Source organism: Dreissena polymorpha, chromosome 3 (assembly GCF_020536995.1).
Source record: "Dreissena polymorpha isolate Duluth1 chromosome 3, UMN_Dpol_1.0, whole genome shotgun sequence".
In the NCBI taxonomy this organism is placed as follows: domain Eukaryota; kingdom Metazoa; phylum Mollusca; class Bivalvia; order Myida; family Dreissenidae; genus Dreissena; species Dreissena polymorpha.
In genome coordinates this window covers 78205448-78228732 of record NC_068357.1, presented here as the reverse complement: position 1 = coordinate 78228732, position 23285 = coordinate 78205448, and the positions used below count along the sequence as shown (strand labels likewise).

At 36.5% G+C, this 23285-nt stretch overlaps 2 protein-coding genes across 4 annotated transcripts in view; both read left to right on the top strand.

Moving 5' to 3' along the window:
• The window catches only part of LOC127874870 (calcineurin subunit B type 1), a 163087-nt gene extending 156391 nt beyond the window's left edge, over window positions 1-6696 (top strand). The window contains exon 7 of one of the 2 annotated variants that reach the window (XR_008047137.1): window positions 6646-6696. The gene's annotated coding sequence lies outside the window, so the exon portion shown is untranslated. Of the gene's footprint in view, window positions 1-6500; window positions 6538-6645 lie in introns of those variants that run through there. The other variant, XR_008047138.1, reaches the window with a different exon arrangement.
• Window positions 1-23285, top strand: part of LOC127874850 (anaphase-promoting complex subunit 1-like) — a 101249-nt gene that overhangs the window by 43899 nt on the left and 34065 nt on the right. Inside the window, exons 14-20 of one of the 2 annotated variants that reach the window (XM_052419501.1) lie at window positions 32-194; window positions 3158-3309; window positions 5038-5116; window positions 12114-12125; window positions 19956-20060; window positions 21334-21456; window positions 22873-23018. In XM_052419501.1, coding sequence (XP_052275461.1) covers window positions 32-194; window positions 3158-3309; window positions 5038-5116; window positions 12114-12125; window positions 19956-20060; window positions 21334-21456; window positions 22873-23018 — 780 coding nt within the window. The remainder of the gene's footprint in view (window positions 1-31; window positions 195-3157; window positions 3310-5037; window positions 5117-12113; window positions 12126-19955; window positions 20061-21333; window positions 21457-22872; window positions 23019-23285) is intronic. The other variant, XM_052419502.1, reaches the window with a different exon arrangement.

Here is a 23285-nt window from a genome sequence, read left to right as displayed (position 1 = left end):
AAAACTCCAGTTATCTTAATATATTCTACAGGAGTTGAAATTGAACACCCTGCTGTTTGAAGATCTCAACCACCTGTCAGTGTTGCTATGGCAGCTGTCACATGACCTGCGCTGTCACCTCTACGTGGACTACTACACGCGGGACTTTCCCAAGCTGCTGGCTCTACCCATTGTTCCTAGTCAAATTAAAGAAGGTACAAACACTGGCAACAGAGTATGGGTTACAGTTCTTACTTTAACCCATTTATGCCTAGTGGACTGTCCCATCCTTCTAAATTGGATCAATTTATTTCCAAAATTAGGGATGTTGAGTATAATTATTTCTATATTTAGAATATTTCTTACAGAAATTCCTTTAAGCAAACAGCGCAGACCCTGATGAGACGCCGCATCATGCGGCGTCTCATCTGGGTCTACGCTTTTTGCCAAGGCCTTTTTTCTAGATGCAAGGCATAAATGGGTTAAATACTAAGGATGGATTAAGATATGTGCCTTGCTCTGGGAAAATGAGTCTTGATGCATGAGTGTAAAGTGTCATCTCTGATTAGCCTGTGCATTCCACACAGTCTAATCAGGGATTACACTTTCAGACTTTATTGAATTTTTACGTTTGAAGGAAGTCTCTTCTATACCAAAATCCACTCTTGGGGAAAAGTGTAGTCCTGTGATAAGCCTGTGCATTCTGCACAGGCTAAAATTGGACAACACTTCAAGCATATGCATTATGCCCTGTTTTCCCAGGTTGAGGCTCATATTTTCTTGTCCAACATTCATGCTACCCATCCAGCTGTCAAAATTTTATGTAATGGGTGAACTCACAAATTATGGCTGCTGTAGTGATGATATGGTTGTTACTGGTTGAGTCGTGGGTTCTGTTTGATTCGTGGGTATAGAAATCGCCTGAAATCTCGCGATAGAATGTTCGCACATGATGCAGTTCGTTACGGAAAAATGTTTTGACACGGTCACTATTTTTTCCGATCAAAAATGTGTCAAAAACAAGTAAATAGTGTAATTCATCATAACTTGATAGGTCGGTATGAAATATTTCCTCATTTATGTACTGTTCATATAGTGTTTCAAAATAACACAAAATCGTTTATTTAGAAGTATTTACCATGCTTCATCGTCTGTTGATATTTTTTCACAAGAAATTAACCTGTCCTGCAAGGTCAGTTTAAAGGCTATTTATAGTATGCAAATCTTGAAATTCTGGCGGCCAATCAGAACCCACGAATCAACCGGAAGCTTATTTTCATGATGGTAGTATTACACTATCAACACAGTCGATTATTTTGATGATAAAAGACGATAAACATATGGAAAAAAGCAACAAATCTTAAACAAGAAAGGTTAATTATTATTTTCATAATGATTCATAGTCATATATGTATAAAATATTTGTGATGTAACAACTTTATGAAAATTACCCACGACTCAACCAGACTATATCATACTTCATTTCATCAGCTTGAGTTCCTATCTGTATTAATTTCATGGGTGTTTCTCACAACCAACAGAGGTATCAGCATCCATTTACTTAGAAACACATCTAGTTATGGTTATCATGACTTAAAGGGCTTTGTACAGAAAAAAAAGAACCTTTACTTTTATGATAACATTTTCCCAGTGTTTACGTTTGTTCGTTAGCTAACAAGTTAAGAATTTTGTTAGCAAACAAAGCGGTCTTCTGTATCATTGATACATGCATTATACATGGGTCTATAGACTCTCATCTTAAGGCATAGTTATTTTTGAGGGAAATACTGCTACTGCAATGTTGACATCCCTGATTTGAGCAATGGTCTAGGTATAATTCCTGACTTACAGGCCTTTGATCATTGCGTGTAATTAACCCTTTACCACTTAGAAACGTATTTTAACGCATTTGTAGTCCCTTAGAAAGTTATATTAAACTAAAGACCTTTCTCACTAGATTTAAGTTTAGGCTTCATTACCAACCCTTACATACTGATGAGCAGCAAACAGCATAAAACCTGAACAGACTGTGAGTTACTTGCAGAAGCAATTTTCACTTTGCTTCTGAGTGGGAAAGGGTTAAAGGTATGCTGGTATTTTTACCCTTAACTACTAAGAAACACACTAGGACGCATTAGAAAATCAAATAAAAATAAAGAACTTTCTTAATAGATGTAAGTTTTTAAAGCTTCATTACCAACCTTTAGATAGTCATGAGCATCAAACGCATAAAACCTGAACAGACTGTGAGTTACTAGCAGGTTGTTCTGGTTTTATGCTGTTTGCACAAAGCCATTTACACTTTGCTTCTGAGTGGAAAAAGGTTAAAGGTATACTGGTGTTTTTAACAAATCAGGTTATCTGAGTTTCTAACTAGAATAAATTCCAAGGTTTGTTGGCTAATATCAAAGGTGTGTTGGCTATGATCCAAGGTGTGTTGGCTATTATTGTTTGTAAATTAATGGTTATTGAGGTCAAAAAGATGATTGTCCTAATCTTAACTGTTCAGATATTTGTAAGAATAATTAATTTGAGCCTCACTGTGTGAAAGGTGAATGTGCGTCAAGTGTCATTCCAGATTAGCTTGTGCAGTTTTTACAGGCTTATAAAGGACAACTTGTTCTTCTTTTATTATATTTTTATGCCCCCGGTAGGGTGGCATATAGCAGTTGAACTGTCCGTCAGTCAGTATGTCAGTCAGTCTGTCCGTCCGTCAGAAAAAAACTTTAACATTGGCCATAACTTTTTCAATATTCAAGATAGCAACTTGATATTTGGCATGCATGTGCATCTCATGAAGCTGCACATTTTGAGTGGTAGAAGTTCAAGGTCAAGGTCATCCTTCAAGGTCAAAGGTAAAATTTTTTATTTCAAAGCGGCGTTCTCATGAAGCTGCACATTTTGAGTGGTGGAAGTTCAGGGTCAAGGTCATCCTTCAAGGTCAAAGGTCAAAAAAAATAATTAAATGTCAAAGCGGGGCAATACGGGGCATTGTGTTTCTGACGAACACATCTCTTGTCCTTTTAAGGATGACTGCTTAAAAGAAAATAAAGTTAAGGTGTTAAGGTTCATCCCTGATAAGCCTGTGCAGTCTGGGTTGACACTTGGACACATGGAAATTCATTTTACCCGCTTTTCACAGAGCGAGGCTTATTTAAATTTGTTTCCACGGTAACAGATCAACTGGACAAGATGCAGTATCCAGCAGTGTTCATCAGCACAGAAGTGCCATCTGTGTACAGCTGGATTCTGAAATCCCTGGAGGGTTTGTCCCCGCCTGCCCAGCTCTACATCCCCAATGTGTGCAGCAACATGCAGAACATAGTGTCTGTAAGTACACTGTAAATCCAGTAAAACACGTTCCGTTATATTGCCAATAAACAAGTTTGTGTCTTGGCTCTTATTTTTTCTCCAACCATCCATTTCTGTAGTAATGTTTTTCTTGAAATGCAAATATTACTCCTTTACTCAATAAGAAGCTTACCATACAGTTAAAATGTGACAATCTATTTTTTTGTGCAAAAACAAAGAGAACATGGTGTTTGTTAGAATATCTCTATGTCTGCAGTAACAAATGGAGCATGGTGTCCAGGGCCCTCTCTGGCCATCAGGGGAAGGTACCCAGGTTCCTCATGAGGGGGAATTTTCCCTGCGTTTCCCTTTTTTTACCAGGTTTTCCGAAGAAAAAAAATGGTTATTAGATTGGCGAATGTTGGCGGGTGGGCGGGCGGAACAACCTTGTTCGGACCATAACTTTGTCGTTCATTGTGAGATTTTAAAATAATTTGGCACATTTGTTCATCATCATTAGACGGTGTGTCGCTCGAATAATTATGTCCATATCTCCAAGGTCAAGATCACACTTTGAGTTCAAAGGTAAAAAATGGCAATGAGCTTCTCCAGGCCATAACTATGCCATTCATTGTGAGATTTTAAAATCATTTGGCACGTTTGTACACCATTATTGGACAGTGTGTCACGCAAAAGAATTATGTCAATATGTCCAAGGCCAGGGGTTTTTTTTGTCCGATTTTATAGCCGAAATTCGGCTATGTTCCCAATCCCAAAAGTATACTTTTTTCCCAAAATGTGGCAAAAAATTCCCAATTTCCAAAAAAAAATATAAAAAATAAAAAAAAAATTAGAAAGAAGTGTCATATGCGTATTTTATCTCAAATTTGTTTCAATTTCATCTAACAAAGTATTATATGATTGTGTTCTTTTAATTTGAATGATTATAAAGAGTGATATCAAATTAAGTATTTCCCTAATCAGTTGACTTTTCGTGTGAAAAAAAGGCTAATAAATTTATTTTCCCAATTTCATGAAAATGCCGATAAAATTCCCAATTCCAAAGCCATGGGCTATCTTCCCAAAAAGTGGGAAAAAAAACCTGGGTCGCCACGACTAAAAATAGATTGATTTTGAAACAAGGGGGGGTAACTATGAACAATCAGTAACAATGCACATTTTGAGTTGTCTCCCTTTGTCAGACTGTTTATCAAATTGAAAACCTTGTTTTGTGACAATTTTGTCTCTTGTATGGGGAATTTGATTTACTTACTCTCTCATTACTACACAATTTATGTACTTGTTTGCACTATATTCATTTTTTCTCATAATTTAGTACTTTTGAATTAATGAAATTGAAATAAAATTGAGATTAATTTTCACGAGAAACTTCTTTCTAAAAAAAAAAGAAAGGGGAAAAAAGTATACTTTTTTAATGGAGGACGGGGCCAATATTCGGCCAAAAAAACCACATATCGAAGGCCTTGGTGTCTATAAAGATGTTCCAATGTTGAGTGTCTTTAGGTGCGTATAAACACTATAAAGGAATAATAATTCATAGTATGCACAACCTAACCTTGTTGATATATATGAAATGTAAAGAAGAAAACAATGTATATATGATTTTGAGTCTAGCATGTTGCTGGCCATTAGGACATGGACTAATTCTATCAAACCTTACATTTATACATTGCTTTTTGTATACACCATTAATCATTTCAGCTACTTATTTGACATGGCATTAAATATGAGATGTTTTCATTTCAGCTGTATGCATTACTGTTGAACAAACACATGGGCACAGAGCAGGCTATAGACAAGTGCCTCAGAAAAGTGCCATCTTCAGGTGAGTTCCCATTGTAAAAGACACTCACACAGATGCTTTTGAACTACTGTCAATCATTGTAGCATATTTGCTGGGTGTACCCCTTTAGAAGTGTGTCACATTTGGAAATGATTTAATTATAATTGTACACTATTTAATTTGTGTGTGTTGATTGACATTTATTTTCCAAAAAAATCATCACTTTATCTGTATTTTGTTGCCCGTTATAATGGGTACATTTTTATGCCCCCATGAGTGGAAGGCACAAATATTGCACTTGTCCGTCCCTTTGTACGTACATACCGGTACATCTGGAAACTCGTTTTAGCTCGGCTGTTTTTGGAGAAACCCCGAGGTATTGTCATAGCCAGCTCGCCGTCCGGCGTCCGCCGTGCTTAACACTTAACATTGCCTCTAAAATCAAAGTGCTTCCACTTACAACATTGAAACTTCATATGTAGCTGCACCTTGATGAGTTCTACACGTCACTAGGTCATAGATCAAGGTCACTGTGACCTCTAATATTCTTCTGACAAGCTTTCATTTATTCAAAACCGCAGCCGAGCGTTGGCACCCGCTATGCGGTGCTCTTGTTTCAACTCCTCTTGAAATGCTAGGTAGATCTCGCTCAAACATTTACAGTTGAATGACCTTAATGTCTAGATGATCGTATGGGAAGGTATTTTAGCTGCGACCAGTTATGGCAGCATTTAGACCCCTTTGTCTTTTTCTCGGCTATAAAGCTTGTGCTATTAACTTCTCTTCAATAGCAGGGCAGAGTTTGCTCAAACTTTCACAGCTGAAGATCTGTATATGAGACATGCTCTGTGAAAAAGGGGGTTTAATGCATGTGCATAAAGTATCGTCCAAGATTAGCCTGTGAAGTCCGCTCAGGCTAATTAGGGGCAACACTTTCCGTCTTAACTTGTTTTTTGCCAAGAAGAGGCACTCTTAAAACGAAAAATATCATAAAAGCGGCATGTGTCATCCCTGATTAGAATGTGCGGACTGCACAGGCTTATCTGGGAAGACACTTTACGCACATGCATTAAACCCCCTTTTTCACAGAGCACGGCCCATATGTATATGATCATAATGAAAGAACTTTTGCTATGATCAGTTTCAGCAGAATTATGGTAGTGTGTCTGTTTTTGAACTATAGAATGTTTAAGCCCAAAAGTTGTGTAAACTTATCTCCTCTGACACTTTTGGCCACACATTAATTTCTTATTAATCTAATAAATATTAACTACAATAGTAAAACACATAAATCTCTTACTTTTTTAGCTCACCTGTCACGAAGTGAGCTTATGTGACCGTGTGATGTCCGGCGTCCATTGTGCGTGTGTGCGTGCGTGCGTGTGTCGGTGCGTCCGTCAATAATTTGTTTGTGTAGACAGTAGAGGTCACAGTTTTCATCCAATCTTTATGAAATTTGGTCAGAATGTTTATCTTGATGAAATCTGAGTTGGGATTGTATTTGGGTAATCTGGGGTCAAAAACTAGGTCACTAGGTCAAATGACAGAAAAATCTTGTGTAGACTATAGAGGTCACAGTTTTCATCCAATCTTTATGAAATTTGGTCAGAATTTTTATCTTGATGAAATCTGGGTTGGGGTTGTATTTGGGTCATCTGGGGTCAAAAACTAGGTCACTAGGTCAAATAATAGAAAAATCTTGTGTAGACAATAGAGGTCACATTTTCATCCAATCTTTATGAAATTTGGTCAGAATGTTTATCTTAATGAAATCTGGGTTGGGATTGTATTTGGGTCATCTTTGGTCAAAAACTAGGTCACTAGGTCAAATCATAGAAATACCTTGTGTAGACAATAGCGGTCATAGTTTTCATCTGATCTTAATGAAATATGGTCAGAATGTTTATCCTGATAATAACTGATTTTGAATCGTTACAGGGCTCTCGCTGGCGTTCGCCAATGGCGAAAATTTAGCAAATTCAGCAAATAAAATAATCGTTTCGCGAAAACGTTCGGCGAACGATTTTTTTCCTGACAAATGCCGTCCCAGATAATAAACTCTTTCAGCTGTAGACTGTGCTTCAATACATCGCCGTGTTATTGACCCGAAAAATTGATACGCAGGCGGCATTAACACAGGTCAGAACCGGTCATCGAGACAAAGGAAAATGACTGGTGTGAAAACAAAACAATGGGGTAATCGTACATCTTATTGGCTTAAATAAACAATTACATCTGATTAAAGATTAAAGATTGCTTCCAATTTCAATCAATTTGAGTAAAAGCCGTTAGCGAATTATCAACTTAGTCACACAATGAACGTAAGTAAAGAAGTTGATAATTGATTTTAATTTCGAGAAGTTCGTAATGTTTGTAATGATTAAAGGCTAAATGTGTTACAATTGTGAATGACGATAGATGAACGGGTATAGACCAGTTCACGAGTGACGTCACGCGCACCTGCGTGTTTACATCCAGACTGCATTGGTAGGCAAAAGAAAGACACAATCAATGGGGAGAAATAGAGTGTGATCGTTTATATTTAAACGATTATATTAACATTTTACTTTTCAACATGCCAACAAGTTGTTTTACTTTACTGAAACAAGTAAGATTGAAAACAAGCAATAAATAGATCAATTTCAAATATACAACATATAAAAATTTACCATAATGGTATTTGTTTGGGAAAACAAACACGTTGACACCTTAAATAAACATTTAATTAAATTAAATGCAATATTTTTCATTTGATTGTGTGCATCAATCTTAAAATCGTGTAAGCCTTTATTTTCCAGTGTTTAATTGCCCCTTTCAAAGTGCCTTTGTTCTGCATAAACCGATTATCTCGTTTCGATCAGATATTGTCCAGACTCAACTAACAACATGTTGTCATAAACCACACTGGGTGGCAGATGACAGTCTAGTCATTAAACACAACTGATGACGCCACCATGTCTTCCCTTTCTGGTAGTATTAAGCAGTCATTTGGTTGAATAATTAACGCTGACATGCTTAACAGTTGCTTAAATTAGATATGTTACATATTGTACAAATTAAAAGTCATGTCCAATAAAGATTATCAGAAATTGTACACCGTAAAGATACTAGCCCGATTAATTTATATAAAATAAAGTATTTAATAATTAAAAAATTTACCTTAAAAAAAGTTAACGTATTTAGCGGGTATCGGTTAATTAAAACGATGTCATTCGATCCGTATTAAGATTTAATGTTACGGCAATAAACGAACGACATTATAAAAACAAGAATTTAAGTTTGACAGCAACGGGGGTAAATATGCACCCCTTACACTTTTTACCACTCATTTTTTATCACACTAGCGTACTCATGCCATTGATAATTATTATTAAAGAATAAGATGTATTATTATTGTAATTTATTGAAGCTTTCCTGCAAAAAAATAATACGGCTAATGCTTTGAGCTCTTTGTTGTGTCAAATTATCGGTCTTTCAGTCTTCAGACCATCTTTACTTTGACACTTATGGCGCATTTTTAAAGATGCAAATAAATGTATTAATACATACTTTTGGCACTAAATATTATATTTTTGATATATTAGTTAGGTGTTGTTTTTTTCGAAGTTTCTTTCGATTTATTGACTAAACAAGTGTCGTTATTCATATGTTTTGAGTTACTGTAACTAGTGCTTTTGCCCATCAGTGCAATGCGCATGCGCGAAAATCCGGAATCAAAACAATAACAATGAACTGGTCTATAAAACCCTTGACATTTTCGGCGAAAGTGTCAGAAATTGTGACTGCCATTATGGCGACCATAGGCAATAAGCGTCCTTTGGACTCCTACGAATCTAATGACACGGTCTAAAAAAAAATCAAATCTGATAATAGATCATTCAAAGATGTTTGGCTTTCGGAATTCAAGTGGTTAGACTATAATAAAAAATCAAAAACAATGTATCGCAAAATATGCATACAGTTTCAAAAATCAAATTCATTCACTTTGGGTGTAGTATGTTGAAAAAAGACAACATTTCAAAACACGAAAAATCAAAAGGTAATACAAAAGAATGACAATCAATATTAAAATGAATATACATGAACAATTTTTATATTATTAATAATAAATTAAAAATAACAATACTATTTTGTTATGTTCATAATAAATATATATTGACACTTTTAAAAATGAGCTTTTTGTTTTGAAATTAAGCATATTTAATTTTGTTTATTTCAGATCATAAAGAGGCCTCACAAGCTTGAAGTCTGAAAACATCAATGACAAATGCGCAGGCTGCAGCAATAACCAAAAGTGAAGCGGCTGTAGTGTCGGCTATGACCAATGTGTACTTTGCTGCACATTATAGTCTCGCATCATCGCTGAACAGATTGTGTGTCTTGCAGGTAAAAAAATAAATAAAACATCTTTAAAACAAATTTGATTTGTTTTAAATTGATTGATAAAATTAGATTTTGTTTAAGTTTGCTACAAATATTGAGCAAAATATACTTGAAATCATAAATTATATTTTCAGGATGCAAATTAGTATTAATATGTTTTCAGGGTGCAACCCAACTCAATGACCTTCGAGTTGACAGCCACACGTCATATGAACACAGCTCCAGTGTGTCGGAATTTCAAAACTGTATGGCAGACGTTCTGAGGAGTGATCTTCTCCAGAAGATACAGACATCATGCAAGTACAGTATCATGATCGATGAGAGTACAGACATTTCAGTGAAGCAAAATTTAGTGACCTATGTTAGACTTTTGGAAACTGATGAGTTTGGAATGGCTTTGCCACATACTTACTTTTTAGGTGTGGCTGAACTTCAAAGAGCAAATGCAGAGAGCATATATGAGAATGTAGTTAATTTGCTTGGTAGAAAGGGAATGGACATTCAACTTCTCTCAGAAATTCTATTAAAATTGAAAACTTGGAGAACTTGTTGATTTTGTCCATAGACAGCCCACCAATGGAAAAGTTTGATTTCAAACGTGCTTTCAAAATTTGGGCTGGATTGAAGTTGAGGCGGTTTATGCTTTCTGCTAAAATGTATGTTCAGGATATTATGTGCTCATGTAATGTAAATTTATCATGTGCTTATTTTATGAACATGTGCTTGAGTTATGATGTGTGTATATCTATAAATGTTTTGTTGTACTGTTGTTTTTTTTGTTATGCACACATGATGTGGATTATGGCCTTCTGCTAAAATGTCTGTTCAGGATATCACGTGCTCATATAATGTAAATTTATCATATTCCTTTTTTATGAACATGTACTTGAGTAATGATGTATGTACTTCTATAAATGGTTGGTTGTAAACTGTTTATTTTTGTTATGCACACATGATGATTATACTAATAAACATATTAAAGCTTTGTTTTGTAGTTTCTTCTTTTACACCCTAGACTTACAACAGGTGGTTCCTAATGCTTTGCTAAAACTTTGGCTACAGTTTCTAAAATTTGGCTACAAAAAAATTATATTTGGCTAAAATTTTGTCTATAGAAATTTTTGGGCCAGGGGGAGCCCTGATCGTATATGGGTCAACTGGGGTCAAAAATTAGGTCACGGGGCCAATGCTAGTAAAACCTTGTGTAGATGAAAGAGGTCACAGTTTTCATCACATCTTAATGAAATTTTGTCAGAATGTATTAATTAATGAAATCTGGCTTGGGATTGTATATGGGCTGATAGAATTTAAGTTGATGTGGTAAGGTTAGTCAGGTGAGCGATTCAGGGCCATCATGTAAGTCAGGTGAGCGATTCAGGGCCATCATGGTCCTCTTGTACTAGTATATTAACTGTTGGTTTTTAATGTATTTTGAGCAAAGCAAAAAAAAAACTTTATTTGTGATGAATTTCTTCTTTAAGAGAAAAATCAAAGTATCATGTTTAGACACATAATTTTAACAGTTATTATAAAAGTTACATACACTTTATAACATAAATGTGTTCATTTATCTTTGTGAGCTAGATTGGAAAATTATGTTTTCTAATAGTTTATCCTTATTTTATTATGCTCCCCCCCAAAAAAAATTGGGGGGAGCATATAGTCGCTGCTTCGTCTGTCCGTCCGTCCGTGTGTCCGTCCATGCACAATTTTTTGTCCGGGCTATTTCTCAGCAACTAATGACCGGAATTCAATGAAACTTTATGGGAACTTTCACTACCAAGAGGAGATGTGCATATTGTCAGCGGGTTCTGGTCGGATGATTTTTCACAGAGTTATGGCCCTTTGAAATTTTCCATTAACTGTACATATAGTGCAATTCTTGTCCGGGCTATTTCTCAGCAACTAATGACCGGAATTCAATGAAACTTTATTTGAAGCTTCACAACCAAGAGGAGATGTGCATATTATCAGCGGGTTCTGGTCGGATGATTTTTTCACAGAGTTATGGCCCTTTGAAATTTTATATAAAAAAATTCTTGTCCCCCCAACCACTGTGCTTTCAAGACGTTTCCTTTTATCTGAATATATAGTGCAATATTGTGACAAAAAAACACCTTTGGGGAGCATCACCCTCCCAGACGGTTTCTTGTTGTTCATATCAGCAATATCATTTATTCAATAGATAATATTGCTGCACAATCATAAAGATTAATTTTGATTACACACTATGATGATATAATTTATATTGTTATGATTGTACTAGGGAACACAATGCTTACAATTCGCACATATGCAACTAGCGTGCCGAAAGCATTAACTGCTTGGTTGAATTTATTCACACTTTATGTTGTGGGTACATCAGTGTCTGTGACAAAATATGTAACGTGGACACATCTGTGACACATTTTTACTTGGTCTTAGTTGTAAATTTTACTTAGGGTTTGGGCTAATTTTTGTTTTTGAAGCTTTCAAAGTTCATCTTTTTGATGAGGGTATTTCTTTGTTGCATTGTTAGTTTGATCTTGTATAAAAGGTGCAGTTTTTTAAGGTTGTATTTCTTTTTTTGATTAATATTCTTTATCACTAAAACATTTTAAATAACTTAATGATTAAAGGTGGTATCTTTAATAACGTGGTGATATTTATTCTACAGTTTTATCCGAAGGTAAGCAATCTCAATAGCATAATCAGGATTTATAGCTACCCCCAAAAGAATCAGCATTCATAGCTACCCCCAATAGAATCAGCATTCATAGCTACCCCCCAAAATCATCAGCATTCATAGCTACCCCCAATAGAATCAGCATTCATAGCTACCCCCCAATAGCATCAGCATTCATAGCTACCCCAAAAGAATCAGCATTCATAGCTACCCCCAATAGCATCAGCATTCATAGGTACCCCCATTAGAATCAGCATTCATAGCTACCCCCAATAGCATCAGCATTCATAGCTACCCCCAATAGAATCAGCATTTATAGCTTCCCCAATAGCATCAGCATTAATAGATACCCCCAATAGCATCAACATTCATAGGTACCCCCATTAGAATCAGCATTCATAGCAACCCCCAATACCATCAGCATTCATAGCTACCCCCAATAGAATCAGCATTCATAGCTACCCCCAATAGCATCAGCATTCATAGCTACCCCAAAAGAATCAGCATTCATAGCTACCCCCATTAGAATCAGCATTCATAGCTACCCCCATTAGAATCAGCATTCATAGCTACCCCCATTAGAATCAGCATTCATAGCTACCCTCATTAGAATCAGCATTCATAGCTACCCCCAAAAGAATCAGCATTCATAGCTACCCCCAATAGAATCAGCATTTTTAGCTTCCCCAATAGCATCAGCATTACTAGATACCCCCAATAGCATCAACATTCATAGCAACTAGTGCTGCAACAATATACCGGTATATCGGTATATATCGCAATAAGCAATCCGCATATTGTATTGCGATACGATTTTCATCATACCGGTACGAAAATTCTACAAAAATTAATCCACAAATAATGAAATCAAGGTAAACAAATCAGTTTTTAGTAAAAATAAATTGTAACGTATAAATAGCATTCTAAAAAGTCTATTATATGGAGTAGCGTTGTTACATGGGAGTCTGCAAGATCTGCTTTTGCATGTCATACTGTTGAATTTAAGATGACACTTACAGAAATACGAAAAAAAACACAATTACATGATAAATATTATAAAAATGACGATACTAATCTTTCATAACAAAATGTTTTGTAAAGCCAAACAAAAGTTAATTGTGTTTATAAAGCATTTTGTATAAAAGGCTAGAATTGCCAATAGGGTATAATAACTAGAACCTAAACATACAATACAAAGGTCATGTTCATGTAATTAAGTTGGTTTTGGTGATTAGCTGGCGAATTTTAATTCTGGTACAAGTTAGCAATATATTGCAATGTATTGCAATACGGGTTTTTGAACTGACAATATATTGCAATACGGTTTTTATACGCCCGTCTATGACGGGACGTATTATGGTATACCCCGCGTCCGTCTGTCCGTCCGTCCGTCTGTCCGTCCGTATGTCTGTTAATGTCGTACGCTACGTCAAATATCCTTTGACAGATTTTCTTCAAATTTTAACACAATCTTAATATTGATAAACCCTGATCCCCTTTCGTTTTTGACGGAATTCTGAATTGTCGTTCCAGAGTTATGGGACTTTGTTCGTCAAAATTTCGTGATTTCATTGAATGTCCTACTGTAGCTATATAAAAATGTTAAAGTTGTTATAACTTTGGTATGCTTGGACCTAGAGTCTTGAAACTTGACATGAAGGTTGGCCAGAACTAGTAAGTAACCACTGGACATTTCAAGGTCATTCATTTGAAGGTCAAGGTCACTGTGACCTTGAATGTAAAAATGTTAAAGTTGTTATAACTTTGGTATGCTTGGACCTAGAGTCTTGAAACTTGACATGAAGGTTGGCCAGAACTAGTAAGTAACCCCTGGACATTTCAAGGTCATTCATTTGAAGGTCAAGGTCACTGTGACCTTGAATGTAAAAATGTTAAAGTTCTTATTTCATGTTATAACTTTGGTATGCTTGTACCTAGAGTCTTCAAACTTGAAATAAAGATTGGCCAGTACTAGAAGATGACCACTGGTCATTTCAATGTCATTCATTTGAAGGTCAAGGTCACTGTGACCTTAAATGTTAAAATGTTAAAATTGTTATAACTTTGGTATGCTTGGACATAGAGTCTTCAAACTTGACATGAAGGTTTGCAAGCACACTTAGATGACCACTGGTCATTTCAAGGTCATTCATTCTAAGGTCAAGGTCACACAAGGTCACTGTGACCTTAAATGTTAAAATGTTAAAATTGTTATAACTTTGGTATGCTTGGACATAGAGTCTTCAAACTTGACATGAAGGTTTGCAAGCACACTTAGATGACCACTGGTCATTTCAAGGTCATTCATTCTAAGGTCAAGGTCACTGTGACCTTAAATGTTATTGTTGTTCATGTATCCTACCGTAGCTCAAATATCCCCCGATGGATTTTTTATACGCCCGTCTATGACGGGACGTATTATGGTATACCCCGCGTCCGTCTGTCCGTCCGTCCGTCCGTCCGTCCGTCTGTTAATGTCGTACGCTACGTCAAATATCCTTTGACAGATTTTCTTCAAATTTTAACACAATCTTAATATTGATAAACCCTGATCCCCTTTCGTTTTTGACGGAATTCTGAATTGTCGTTCCAGAGTTATGGGACTTTGTTCGTCAAAATTTCGTGATTTCATTGAATGTCCTACTGTAGCTCAAATATCCTTCGATGGATTTTTTTCAAATTTCAACACAATCTTAATATTGATAAACCCTGATCCCCTTTCGTTTTTGACGGAATTCTGAATTGTCGTTCCAGAGTTATGGGACTTTGTTCGTCAAAATTTCGTGATTTCCATGCTCATGTACTTATAAAATAAACCATGTATTCAAATACAAATAAACTGAAGTAAAAAAATGATTCAAAGGGTTATTTATTACCTTACTACTTCATTGGCGAACGACGGGCGTATCATGCGCTCATGGCGCAGCTTTTATTGGCATATTGTTGCAGCACGAATAGCAACCCCAATAGCATCAACATTCATAGCTACCCCAATAGTATTAGAATTCATAGCTACCCTAAAAATAATCAGCATTCATAGCTACCCCAATAGCATCAGCATTCACAGCTAACACCCAATATAATCAGCATTCATAGCTTCCCCCAATAGCTTTAGCATTTGTAGCTCCCCAAAAAATCATCAGCATTCATAGCTACTCCCAATAGCATCAGAATTCATAGCTACCCCCAATAGCATTAGAATTCATAGCTACATCCCAATAGCATCAGCGTTCATAGCTACCCCAAATACCATAAGCATTTATAGCTACCCCAAATAGAATCAGCATTAATAGCTACCCCCAATAGAATCTGCAGTCATAGCTACTCCCAATAAAATCAGCATTCATGGCTACCCCCTAAAGCATCAGCATTAATAGCTACCCGCAATAGAATCAGCATTCATAGCTTCCACCAATAGCATCAGCATTCATAGCTCCCTCAAAATCATCAGCATTCATAGCTCCCCCGAATAGCATCAGCATTCATAGCTACCCCCAAACACATCAGCATATATTGCTACCCCCAAAAGCGTCAACATTTATAGCTACCTTCAATAGAATCAGCCTTCATAGCTTCCCCCAATAGCTTCAGCATTCATAGCTTACCCCAATAGCATCATCATACACAGCTACCCCCAATATTATCACCATTCATTGCTACCCCAAAAGCATCAGCATTCATAGCTACCCCCCAAAAGCATCGGCATTTATAGCTATCCCAATAGCATCAGCATTCATAGCTACCCCAAAAAGCACCAGCATTCATTGCTACCCCCAATAGCATCAATATTCATAGCTTCCCCAATAGCATCAACATTCATAGCTACCCCAATAGCATCAGCATTCATAGCTACCCCCAAAATCATCTGCATTCATAGCTACCCCAATAGCATCATAATTCATTGTTCCTCTTAAAATAATCAGCATTCATAGCTACCCCAAATAGCATCAGCATTTAAAGCTAGCCCCTAATATAATCAGCATTCATAGGTACCCCCAATAGCATCACAGCATTTGTAGCTCCCCCAAAAATCATCAACATTCATAGCTACCCCCCATAGCATCAGAATTCATAGCTACCCACAATAGCATCATCGATCATAGCTACTGCCAATAGCATCACCATTCATAGCTACCTCCAATAGCATCACCATTCATAGCTACCGCAAAACATCACCATTCATAGCTTCCCCCAATAACATCAGCATTTATTGCTATCCCAATAGCATCAGCATTCATAGCTACCCTAAAAAGCATCAGCATTCATTGCTACCCCTAATAGCATCAGCATTCTTAGCTTCTCCTAATAGAATCAGCGTTTAAATCTACACCCAAAATAATCAGCCTACAAAGCTTCTCCCAATAACATCAGCATTCATAGCTTACCCAAATGGCATCAGCATTCAAAGCTACCCCCAATAGCATCAGCATTTATAGCTGCCTGAATAGCATTAGCATTCAAAGCTACCCACACTAGCATCAGCATTCATAGCTGCCCCCAATAGAATCAACATCCTTAGCTACCCCGAATAGAATCAGCTTTCATAGCTTCCCCCAATAGCATCAGCATTCATAGCTATCTCCAAAAGCATCAGCATTTATAGCTCCCCCAATAGCATCACCATTAATAGCTACCCCCAATATCATCAGCATTCATAGCTCCCCTCAATAGCATCACCAATCATTGCTTCTTCCAATAGCATCACCATATATAGCTACCCCCAATAGCATCAGCATTCATAGCTACTCCCAATAGCATCAACATTTATAGCTATCCCAATATCATCAGCATTCCTAGCTACCCCCAATAGCATCAGCATTAATAGCTACCCCATTAGCACCAGCATTAACAGCTACCACTAACAGCTTCAGCATTCATAGCTGCCACCAATAGCATCAGCATATTGCTACTCCCAATAGCTTCAGCATTTATAGCTACCCACAATAGCTTAAGCATTCATAGCTACCCCCAATAGCTTAAGCATTCATAGCTACCCCAAATACCATCAGCATTCATAGCTACCCCAAATACCATCAGCATTCATAGCTACCCCAATAAAATCAGCATTCATAGCTACCCCAAATACCATCAGCATTCATAGCTACCCCCAATAGCACCAGCATTCATAGCTACCCCCCCCCCCCAATAGCATCGGCATTCATAGCTACCCCCAATGGAATCAGCATTCATAGCTACCCCAATAAGTCAGCATTAATAGCTACCCCCAATAGCATCAGCATTAATAGCTACCCCCAATAGCATCAGCATTAATAGCTACCCCCAATAGCATCAGCATTAATAGCTACCCCCAATAGCATCAGCATTAATAGCTACCCCCAATAGCATCAGCATTCATAACTACACACAATACCATCGGTATTTATAGCTTAAGCTGTCATCCTATAGCTTTCTCATTCAATATTTGATACTGCCATAGCTTCTAAACTTAACTCATGATCATTGGTGAAGTCATCATATAGCTATCTGCACCTATCTCTGTCCGCATTATCTACTGCCATTTTGTAGGTATCTTTTATCATATGAAATGCAGCCTTCTTACAGATTTACACATCCCATCTGTGGTATAGTCATTACATTTTTGTCTTATCTCATCTTTTGTACAGCCATCCTATCGATATTCATCCCATCCTTTGTACAGCCATTCAATATCTATCTCATCCCATTTTAAATGCAACCATCCATTTAAATAGATTAAAGCTTTAAAAAGCTGTATATTTATTGCATTGCATGCATCAATCTCCGTTGATCCATCTGGGCTTGTGTCACTATCATCATGGTGTAGTTTGGTGAAGTGTTTTGTGTGTTGCATGATTTATTCCAGTATCCTTAAAAAGTTAAGAGGATCAATATTAATAGGCAAAAATGTGTTAAAGTTTGTGCATCTGTTCTGTTTGAGTCAGATCATGATGTCTTGTCAAAAGCTATCATTCCATCTTGGCAACCTACTACATTATAATTCCTAATTTTGTACTGTAGAATGTAATAATGACCATTATTTATTTTGCTTCTATCCACATTCAAATAAAAAAATTGCAACTGCAATAACATTGGTAGAATTTAACATTTTATAGACCCTGTACTTGCCATGTAATTTCAATATTCTCTAGTATTAGTTGAATTTTATATCAGCAAGATAACTGGAAGGAGCTTCTTAACCCTTTCCCACTTAGAAGCAAAGTGAAAATGGCTATGTGCAATCAGCATAAAACTCAAACAGAATGCGAGTATCTGGCAGTCTGTTCAGGTTTCATGCTGTTTGCTTTTTTGAGCTATTGTGATCTCCTTTTATCCGTCCTGGGTTGTCCATCGTCAACATTTACCTTCATTACACTAGAAGCCACATTTAGTGTCCGATCTTCATGAAATTTGGTCGGAACATTTGTTCCTATGATATCACAGAGATGTTCGAAAATGGTTCTGATTTGGTTGAAAAACATGGCTGCCCGGAGGCAGGGCAGTTTATTTCTATGGCTATAGTGAAACTTTGTTAAAACTAGAGTCACATTTTTGGTCCCATCATTTGTGGTTTTTTTACCATTGTGATTAACATGATTTGACAGATTGTTACATATAATGACTAGGTCCCTAGGTCAAGGTCACAACGCAAGGTTAAAGGTCAAATTTAGGAAATTTGTACTTGACACTTTGTCCTGAGCATTCTTTGTCCAGTGTTGATGGATTTTCAAATATCTTGGCATAATTAATTAGTCTGATGAGAATCAGATCCCAATGTAAAGGTAACAAATTTAAGGCATGGGAATCAGATCCCAGTGTAAAGGTAACAAATTTAAGGCATGGGAATCAGATCCCAATCTAAAGGTAACAAATGTAAGGCATGGGAATCAGATCCCAATGTAAAGGTAACAAATTTAAGGCATGAGAATCAGATCCCAATGTAAAGGTAACAAATTTAAGGCATGGGAATCAGATCCCAATGTAAAGGTAACAAATGTAAGGTAAATAGTCAAATTTAGTGTTTTTTTCAACAGTATGGGTGGATGGATTTTCAAATTATCATCATAATGAGACGTAGTTTTGCGTGCAAGAGCCAGGTCCCAAGGTTGAAGATAATTAAAGGTCATGATATAGTTCCAAAGCTCGAATTTAGGTTATTTCTACTTTTTCTTGAGCGTAACTTTGTCCAGCATGGATAGATTTTCAAATAACATGCTGGAAAATGATATAATAATAAACATGATGTGACAGAAAGTCGCGTGCTAAAACCAGATCCTTTTGTTGAAGCTCACAATCAAAATCACAATCAAAATCGAAGATCAAAGGTTAAATTTAAGTATTTAAAATAACCTTGAAAAATTATCTGCCTTATGAGATGTAGTGTAACAAACAAAGGTAAATGTCACCATGTAATGTCAAATGTAAAAATAAGCGAAATCAATTGAGACTTTGTCCAATCTTGAACTAATTTTTTACTGGCCTTCATATATTTGTGAAAATCGCACAATTTTTTTTTTATTGGTTTAAATTGTTGGTGTTGACAAACAAACACTAATACAATGATTGAATGATTCTGTTAACGACAAAAGTTGGGAAATTAGACTTTGATAATTCTTTTTAGCGCCTCAAGTGAACAATTCTTAAATAAACATAAAAACTTGCATAGCAATAATTTAACATACTGGAGTTCTAATGAACAAAAAAAATATTTTAGTGAACATTTTGAATGAAAATATCAGGACAAAAATACTCGAAAATAATTATAGAATTTGTAATTATGGTGTTTAAAGTAGCTCTGATCTGTGAACTGAATATAATTTCTGCCCCACCAATCAATCTTATCTTGTATGTTTGCAGGTCACCGGGCCCCGACCTGTGACATCTCCATGTCCAAGAGCTACTGCAGATCCAGCCCCACACAGAACTTCCTGGAGAGAGTCGTACTCTACATGACACAGCTGGGTATGAACAACATATTGTGTGCTCCTTAATTAATGTTGCAGATCTCTATATGCCAAACAAGTGGTGTTGCCATGGCGTAGTGGAAATGGTGTCCGCCTAGCAACCGCGAGGTCACGGGGTCCCAACTGAGGGAGCATTCTTTAGATCTACTCCAAAGACACCAAGTACTGGTTCTTAGTCCCAGGAAACAGACTAGAGAGCATTTTCTTCAATGAGCTTAAGGCTGTCTATGCAATCAAGCTAAAATAAATAGGTTTAAACTAAACAAGTGGTGTAAATTCCCTTAGTGAGGTTGAAAAGCAAGTACAGCCGAGATTGGCTGTTAACTCTTTATTTTATTTTCAAAGTAAGGATTGGAAAACACTTGGTGGTAAGTCAATTGGTTATATTGCAGATCCTTCTATGGCCAATAGGTGTCATTAACTTCAGAAGTTTTGTTGTAGAGCTATGTATCAGTAAAAGAGGGTGTTTAATCCCTAAGATAGTTTGCATAGCAAGGTATGGTAAACACAAATTAAAAAACAATGCCTAAACAAAATATTGGTGATCTTGATATGGGTAACAGAGGGTGTCAATTCCCTTAGTTATATTTCAGAATTTTGTGTGGATAACAAGGTTGTAAACACATGGTAGTATCAATTTATTTGTATTTACAACTATAATATTAGACAAATTCTTATCCTCCCTCTTTTAATGAGACTGTGGAATTCCCTGTTTATCAATTAAGAAAACATATTTATGTCCTGAGGTATGACATTGAAGGAGTTAATGTAGCAGCATATGTGGGTATAGCACTGCCATTCAGAGAGGCAATAAGATTTCGCTGAACATGTTTTATGACCTCTGCCCCTCATGAACACTGCCCCTGTGTCCTTCCTAAGGTATGACATCATGTATCATCAGGGAGTATTGTGCTAAATAATAAAAGAAGTAAAATGGACCCGATCCCAAACCAAAAATAAAAATAAAAATCCTAATTTACCAAAAAAATAAATAAGAAAAAAGTGTCTAATGATTATTATATCTCAATTTTACATCATAAACAGCTAAAAGTATATAACTTAAATTATATGATTTTGTTTTCCTTATTTGAATTATAGGCCTGATTTGTCAATATTTGTTGGGAAAAAAAATCCCACCTTTGCCCATTTTGTCGATAACAATTCCAAAATTTGCCATTTTATGGCTTTAAAAAATCCTGATTTGACCAGACTCCTCTTCACAAAAAGACTAAAAAAAAACATGATCATGAACACTGCCCCTCTGTCCTCAGGTATGACAGAGAAGGAGCTGATGTACCTGCCAGTAGGTATAGTGCTGCCACTGAGAGAGGCAATCTTCCACTGCCGGTGTAACCCTCCCTCCGATTGGCCTGAGGAAGCCTATACCCTCATTGGTAATGAATAATGCCAACATAATACTTGCTGTGTTAAAAAAAGTATTGTATTGCTTCTTACTTTTAAGTTGTTAAGGCTTTATTTCCAACCCTGGGATACTGATGAGAAGTGAACAGCATAAAACCTGAATGACTGAGAGTTACCTGCAAGCTGTTCTGATTTTATGGTGGTTGCATTTAGTCATTTTCACTTTGCTTCTGATAAGGGAAAGGGTTAAGATAAAGAATCTTATTACTGTTTAACAAACGTTTGAAAGACTTCAGCTGAACATTTTCTTATCTTGAATCTCAGGGAGCAGTCTATCTAAATTTTGAAATATTCAAATACAGACTATAAAGAAGTGTTATGTCCTAATGTTTGATAAATCACAGTATGACCAAATTATGATCCTATCATATGATTATGATGCTATACTATCTACACATTTTAAACCAGTAGTCAGCTATTAAATTAACGTTCATACATTCTGAATAATGTTCTTAAATGTTGGAATCTGTGACAAATCTGGTTTGCCTCAAACCCTATTCTGTTGTTCTATTGTGTTATAAGCCGTGAGACAGTGGCAAAGTAATTGCTAGTGTAAATAAAAGAGTATTATGAACAATCATTTGATTCTTTTCTGGGAAAACTGGACTAAATTTATGTTGGTCAATTGTTGTCCTAGATTAGCTTGTGCAGTCCTCACAGGCTAATCAGGGACGTAACTTTCCGCTTGTATGGAATTTTCTGTTAAAGGATTTATTTTCTAAATCAAAATTCAGTATAGGTGGGAAGTTTTGTCCCTGATCAGCCTGTGTGGACTGCACAGGCTAATCTGGTACCAAACATTTTGCACATGTATTTTGCCCAGTTTTCCTTCACATGTTAAGGTCATCCAAGGTTCAGTGATAAACTTTCCTTCACATGTTGAGGTCGTACGAGGTTCAGTGATATACTTTTCTTCGCATGTAAAGGTCATACGAGGTTCAGTGATTTACATTCCTTCACATGTCAAGGTCATCCAAGGTTCAGTGATATACTTTCCTTCACATGTCAAGGTCGTATGAAATTCATTGATAAACTTTCCTTCACATGTAAAGATTGTACGAGGTTCAGTGATATACTTTCCTTCACATGTCAAGGTCGTACAAGGTTCATTTATATACTTTCCTTTACATATCAAGGTCGTACAAGGGTCAGTGATATACTTTCCTTCACATGTCAAGGTCGTACGAGGTTCATTGATATACTTTCCTTCACATATCAAGGTCGTACGAGGTTCAGTCATATACTTTACTTAACATGTCAAGGTTGTACGAGGTTCAGTGATATACTTTCCTTCACATGTCAAGATCGTATGAGGTTCAGTGATTTACTTTCCTCCATATGTCAAGGTCGTACGAGGGTCAGTGATATACTTTCCTTCACATTTCAAGGTCGTGAGGACATCAGTAAGCTCCTGTCCCTGCACTCCCGGGACGATGTGGTCCCACCCCCAGGGATCTTCAAGCGCAAGCCAAACCCCCAGTCTCCTAGCAACACGAAGGAGGAGGATGATGGCATGGAACACTTTGATGATGAAGTGCGTGGTGGGCATGTTGAAAATTGTCATTGTGATACCATTACGAACAAGAAATTTATTTTAACTTAACCAAAATGTTACTTGTATACTCCCTGTAACTTTAGTTGGGATGGTTGTTATTTTACTGAAATTGTGTGTGTAGGTAGATAACTTGCAAGTCTAGCATGGATGGCATTTGGGACCAGATGGATCAAAGGTCAGTGTTACTTAACACGTATTTTGACACATTTTTGGTCCCCTGGAAAGTTAAATTTAATTAAAGACCTT